Consider the following 7,141-nt stretch of genomic DNA (forward strand, 5'->3'; position numbering starts at 1 on the left):
TACACTGGGTTATACACTTTAATTACGTATCACATCATTCATTTCACATTCTTAATTTTTAATATAGTATCTCTACAAGACAGCTGGATCAGCTATATTATACTCATTTCACAAAGGGGGAAGGTGTGTGAGGTTCTTTCAGAGCATGATGGACTCCAAGCGTACTGAGCGCTGTTTTCTTATTTCAAAATTTTGCCTTGTTACCTATAAAGTTATTTATTCTCTACCCTCTCTAAATCAAAAACATGACCATATACACTAAATACTGCTCTGTGAAACAGCAAGGTTATTTTAGGGAAAAAGTATCCTGACCACCAAGCTATAACCAAAAGAAAAATAAAAAATTTTGCTACAGCAGACAAGAAGCTTTACTGTAAAATTTTATTTCCTTTCCCATTTTGACTGACAAACTATCATACTGTTTGACAGTATGCTAGGTTTTGCCTAGCATCAACTTTAACAAAAATATAAATGCTGAAATCTATGTTCTACACATAAAGTCTCAAGTCAAAATCTTCGCAACATCTATGCCGATGTGCACTAAATCGTATCTACATTCTCAAAGAAAGTACAGAAACTTTTATTGCACAGTCCCAAATTCGAGAAAGGAGCATACATGCTCTAATGCCACCTTCTCTTGTAAGTCAGGAGAAAAGTAGTGTGGTAGACAGAAGAGGCAAGATTTGGCATTGCCAGTTCTTTTTGACAACTCCTTCTGTACTAGCGAATGAGCCGGAGGAGAGCCAAACACCAGAGCCGCTGACGTCGATGGCACGTAAGTCTGTCACTGAACGCGCGCAGCGAACAAGGGCAAACGCGCCGACTTACTCTGCACCTGCAGGTCCATCTCGCGCATCTCAGTGAAGCGATCCCTCAGGTCCATTGGAAGCTGCTCAATCACTGTCAAAGGGAGATTCCGTCAGAGGGGCGAGGCCAACGGCGAAAGTACGCGTTTACGTCACTGCGTGTGTGCGTGCGTAGAGGGGGGTCGAGAGAGCCCGCAGCCCACAACGAGGCTGCCAGTTACCGTGAGAAAGAAACATCCCCCGCCTCCCCCTCCCTCTCGCCATCCCGCCAGCCGGTCTACTCCCGCCCTCACCCGCCCGCAGGTACCCCGGACGGGCCAGCCAGCGCCGCCCACTCACTTTCCAGATAGTCCTCTAGGTACAACATCGTGGCCCTTAGAGCTGGGGGAGCGAGGGGGTCCAGGGGTTTATTTGTGTCACTCGCTGTCGCCGGAGTTTTGTCTCTTCCAATATGGCGCCTCCGCTAGCAGCACCCGCTCGGCTCCGGCGGAAAAAAAAAAAAAAGAAAAAAAAAGGCACTTTGGCGCCTGACGGCGCTTGCCTCACCGCCGCCCGGAGCGGTCATTGGCTGGCTGAATCAATGACGTAACCGACTGGACCCCGCCCCCGCGCCCTTGTGGGAAGTGTAGTTTTAGTCCCTCCCCAACAAGCTTGAACTTGCTGGCAGTTCTCCACGTGGAAACTACAAAAACCAGGCGCCGGTGCGAGCCGTGCGCAGCAGAATCTGAAATGCGGTGCCGCTATTTATTTGTTGATTTTTTCACGGGGGATGACGGGAGTTGTATGCTCCTGCAGAACACAACTGGGAAGAACTTTTCACCTGTTCTTTCTTGCTGTGATTCCATGCCCCGACGTTTGTGAGTCATGGATTTCAAGTAGTGCTAGGCAGACGGCGAAGGTTCTAACGCTAGAATAATCAGCAAAGTTCGGGCAATTGGGATTGTTTAAAACAGAGCTCATTGCTGGAATGTATCCTCAGTAAACAGTCCCAAATACACAAATGGGACGTCTGGTTGGCTACCGTATAACTAAAATAGTTTACACTTAGAACATAGAATAAATATTTCCTGTATTGAAAGATGCATCAATAGTTCTCGATAGCCTGTTATACACTGTATTTTGAGGTCCGTCTCGTCTTCATTCTAGTGTAATTGACATATACGTACACCTTCACGGGAAAAAAAGTGAGCAACCAGGAATAACGGATGATGTCTTAGTATCTAATGGGTTATTTTTGCAATAACTATATAAGGTTGAATAAATAAACTGTATTAAACGTCTGTCACCCCGGACGTTGTCTTTTTCTTTCGATTACTTCCCGCGTTTGTTCAACCGTGTTATATTTAGCCCTTCACTGCTGAGTTTGTTTCCTTTTTCTTAAAAACGTTAACACTCAATAGAGATTGGGTATTGTTATTTTTCACCTGTCTTTACTTAACTTTTTTTCCCCCCAGGGAAATGTGTCTTTAGTTCATAATTTAATATTCTATTTCTGTTTTTCATATTGGAGCTGAAACACGTTATGTATTTGCATTTCTTTTCTCCCTCCTTTTTCTTATACACTAGACTTTTCCACAGTTCTTAATCAGGAGAGTTACCTGTCAGATTGATGAATCGCGAAGGAAATTTACCTGAGTCTCAATGAGAATTACCTAGTTTATTTTCTGTACTTTTATCTAAAATCTGGGGCTTCCCTCATAGCTCAGTTGGTAAAGAATCTGCCTGCAATGCAGGAGACTTGGGTTCGATTCCTAGGTCAGGAAGATCCCCTGGAGAAGGAAATGGCAATCCACTCCAGTATTCTTGCCTGGAAAATCCCATGGACACAGGAGCTGGGCGGGCTACAGTCCATGAGGTTGCAAGAGTCGGACAGGATTTAGCGACTTAAATCTTCCTCCCTCCCTTCCTTCTTCTGGCTGTTTTTAAGACATTTTTGATATTTTTGCAATTCACGGTGGTGAATCTAGGTTTGAATTCCTTCCTTCCCTCCCTTTCTCTTGCCTTGAAAGCACACACACACACACACACACACACAAACTTTTTTTAACCATGCTTAGGATTTAAGAGGATTTCTGAATCTCAGGAATAATGTCCTGCAACAATTATAGAAAATTCCCACCCTTTATCTTTTTAGTGTTATTTCTTATTTTTCTCCATTATATCTTAGAACATCTATAGGACATTGGTAAGAATTTCTCACTTTATCCTCCATTTCTCTTAGCCTTTCTTTTATATGGTCCATCTCAAATTTTTCAAACACTTTTTAGTTTTATAAGTTCTGTTTGCTTCTCTTTTTCTGCCATTTTCTAATTTCCTATACAAATTAAGAATAGTCTGTATTCTGTTAATGGAGAAGGTGATGGCACCCCACTCTAGTACTCTTGCCTGGAAAACCCCATGGACTGCGGTTCCTGGTAGGCTACAGTCCATGGGGTCGCTAAGAGTTGGACATGACTGAGCGACTTCACTTTCACTTTTCACTTTCATGCATTGGAGAAGGAAATGGCAACCCACTCCAGTGTTCTTGCCTGGAGAATCCTAGGGACTGGGGAGCCTGGTGGGCTGCCGTCTATGGGGTCGCACAGAGTCGGACACGACTGAAGTGATTTAGCAGCAGCAGCAGCAGTACTCTGTTAAATCCAGTACTGAAAATGTTATGGGTCTTTTGTGCTGTCTGCTGTGTCTCCTAACTTTTGCACATGGTGTCTGCCTCCTTGTGGGTTATTATCTGTGACTCTGTGGTGTGTTTCTGGGATTGTAACTGGAAATTCTTACAGGCCATAGTTAAAACTCGGAGAAAGCAATGGCACCCCACTCCGGTACTTTTGCCTAGAAAATCCCATGGGCGGAGGAGCCTGGTAGGCTGCTTGAGTCGGACACGACTGAGCGACTTCACTTTCACTTTTCACTTTCATGCATTGGAGAAGGAAATGGCAACCCACTCCAGTGTTTTTGCCTGGAGAATCCCAGGGACCGGGGAGCCTGGTGGGCTGCCGTCTATGGGGTCTCACAGAGTCGGACACGACTGAAGCGACTTAGCAGCAGCAGCAGCATAGTTAAAACTAAGTTTTCCTAGAGATTATTAGAATTTGCTTCTGTAAATTTCTTGGAGGCACCATCAATTCTAGTACCAGATTAAATTATCCACTTGAGGTTTATTGGATTGTACAGATTGAATGAATTTGGGCCTCAAATCAAAGTGGCTTATTATAGATTGTCAAGGGAGACTTTTTCTTCTGGAGTCCCCTGATCAAGACAGGCATGAAGCCCACTGGCCCTCACTTACTTCTCAGTATGCTTTCATTTTTCTGGCTGCCTTTCTTTTTATCCCCTGTGAGAATTTCTTCACTTGTTACTAGTACATCAATTTATTTGATTTTTTAACCCAGCATTTTTGGTTGTTTTCAGCAGGTGGTTCATTCACAATTAGCTGAAAGAACATGCTGTCAAAAATTGAAGAAATAGAAGTCCATCATTTCAGGTTAATTTGAGCTTCTTCAGGGAGTTTTCCATATTAAGGAAACAGAGATAATATATCATTTGCAATTCAGTCAATATATATCCACCACTCCAGAGAAATAAAAAAATTATAGCACTTACACCCTATGTATTTTATTTAATGGATGTGATTTTTGTTGGTTTTTTTCTTTGTTTCTTTTTTTATTGAAGCATAAGTGACTTATATTACTTTCAAGAGTACAATGTATGATTTGATATTTGTTTTTTTAATGTTTTATTTTCATGCAATTTTAAAGGTTGCTTTCCACTTATAGTTTATTATAAAATAAAGTTTTTTCCATTTATATTTATTACAAAATATTGGTTATATTGCTTATATTGTACAATACATCCTTGAGCCTATCTTATACCAAGAGTATGTAATGACTGTAATTATTATTCTTGGACCATGTATCAGCTGCAGAAAATTGTACACAGATGTCATAGCTTCTTACATCATTAACTCATATAGCAAATACTACTTGGAGTAGCTGCCCACTTAACAACCACTACTGCATTTCTAGGAAGGGCCCCTTCTATATAGGGATGACCATATCTGTATTACATTACTGTACAGCTGATTAGAGCTTATTAACTTACCAAGAACAGACCAAAGCCGGACCTGTCAGATGCATTCTCTTGGGATTTTAAATTGGGAATGAAGAAGCTTGAAAACTGATGTCAGAGTGACAGAATTGCATTAATTTCAACACAATAAATAGGTGGTCCACAAACTCCTGTTGCCAAGATTCTCCAGAGAAACTCTGTTTTTTTCCTTGCCTTTTTCTCCTTTTCTCTGTCACTTTTGATAACATGAGTTGTGTGATCTTGAGAAAGTTATTTTAACACTCTGTGCCTCTGTTTCCTGATCTGTAAACCAGAAATAGCAATAGTAACAAAGTTATAGGAGTGTTAGATTGAAATAATACCATCCATGCAAAGCACTTAGGTTAATGCCTGAGAAATATTATACAATAAATGACAGCTTCTTTATCATCATCATTAAGACTGTTAAGACCCCTTGTAAGTTATCCATATGCAGATGCCCCTTTGTTCTACTCTTAGCTTTGCGTTAGATCCCTGCTGATTTTGCGTCTGGACACCACCTAGAACTCACCTGTTGTGTTGCTAGTGTCATACTAAATTCAGAGAATTGGTTCAAGAGAGGCTACGTGAGAAGACTGCACTGAAGGCTAAGTAGAAGGAATCAGAAGAGGTTCAAAGCAGATGCAACATGACCGTCTTGGACAGGAGTCCAAGACAAAGGAAAATTTAAATTCTTCATATAGCATGTCCTCAGGGGAAGCTTTGCCTATGGCTTAAGGTTCTGCTGCTTCCCTGTCTTACAAAGAAAACTATCATCTTGAAAACTTGCTAGTAAAACTTTGAAATGAGATATTTTCTTCACTTTGTGCCAATCAATATATGCTCCCTGACAGACCTCTATAATAGAGTAAAATGCTATCTTTATAAGACTTCTCTAATTTTACATCTTTAAAATCCATTGAGCCATTTACTAGATCAGTTATAAGCAGAGAATAAGGTGATGATTTAGTCTCAAAGCCATGTCCTACTCTTGGGACCCCATGAACTGTAGCCCACCAGGCTTGTCTGTCCATGGGGTTTTCCAGGCATGACTACTGGAGTGGACTGCCGTTTCCTACTCCAGGGGATTGAACCCTTCCCAACCCAGGGATTGAACCCATGTCTCCTGCATTGCAGGCAGACTCTTTTTTTCTTTAACATTTTTTCCTCTTTTTAAAATTTTTAGTTTATTATGTATTTATTTTTTATTGCTCTGGGTCTTTGTTGCTGTACACAGGCTTTCTCTAGTTGTGGTGAGAAGAGGGCCACTCTCTACTTGTGGCACATGGTTCAGTTGTCCTGTGGAACGTGGGATCTTCCTGGATCAGGGATTGAACCCGTCTCTCCTGCGTTAGCAGGCGATTCTTATCCAGGAACCATCAGGGAAGTCCCACAGAGGGATTCCCTACTGCTGAGCCAGCAGGGAAGTCCAAGCAGTAGGGCAATAGTCTTACTTTCCATATCTGAGGATGTTTCCAGCCATTCCCACTCTCAATACTCACTAAAGAGATGTCGTTAAAGAAGGCTGTACTTTCCTGACCTGGTTCCTGGGTGTTTGTGATGGAAGAATCTGGGGAAGAGGAGAGGAAGAAGATGGCAGGTGACTAATGGGAGCAGAATTAAGAAGACACTGCAGAGAGGATTGCTAAGTGAGGGTTCAGTGCATGGGAGAGGGAAAATACTGAACAGAATGTTGGATAATTGGTTATGAAGCTGTCACAAGATCATTTCTTCAAGACAACTGGAAATTCTGGATAAAAAGCTTGAAACCCTCATGTGCTGGAAATGAAGCATCAACTCAGAATAGTGAGCAAAAGTTGGAACAGAAAGAACTAGAGAGTTTATTGCCTTAATTGATGGGTGGTGGAGTTCTGACTATAGCAGAGTGAAAATGAAATTTCTAGTTGAAAGATGGAGCCACTCCTTCCATGGGTGCCGTATCTGCAAACTAAAATATAGACATATTTCATGTCCCTGTAAATGTTCTGCTTGACCATAAACACAGTGTATCCAGTCAGCCAATCCCCAAAACCCAAGCCCATTGTGGGCTCTATATGTATTTCCTTCAACCAAGCAAGCTTGACTATGTGGCCCCAGCAGATTAGATATTTTTACTGATATTTAACCTCTTCCTTGTTCTTTATTCTTCACTTTACAAAAGCTTCCTGCCTTCAACCTCATTATGCAGTTCTCCAAATGGAGACGGTCCACTTCAAAAAGTGTTAAATAACATTTTCTTACATCACCTAAAT

At 41.6% G+C, this 7,141-nt stretch overlaps 1 protein-coding gene across 2 annotated transcripts in view; it reads right to left on the reverse strand.

Moving 5' to 3' along the window:
• ING3 (inhibitor of growth family member 3) overlaps positions 1-1,291 on the reverse strand; it is a 28,415-nt gene extending 27,124 nt beyond the window's left edge. For both annotated transcript variants that reach the window (XM_086395950.1, XM_086395949.1), the window contains exons 1-2: positions 1,146-1,291; positions 829-900 (exon numbers count right to left, since the gene is read on the reverse strand). In XM_086395950.1, coding sequence (XP_086252076.1) covers positions 829-900; positions 1,146-1,173 — 100 coding nt within the window. In that variant the 5' untranslated portion in view covers positions 1,174-1,291. The remainder of the gene's footprint in view (positions 1-828; positions 901-1,145) is intronic.
• Between the last annotated feature and the right edge of the window lie 5,850 nt (positions 1,292-7,141).

Source organism: Bos grunniens, chromosome 4 (genome assembly GCF_055505025.1).
Source record: "Bos grunniens cultivar Pamir isolate PY7600 chromosome 4, Bosgru_T2T1.0, whole genome shotgun sequence".
NCBI classification, from domain to species: Eukaryota; Metazoa; Chordata; class Mammalia; order Artiodactyla; family Bovidae; genus Bos; species Bos grunniens.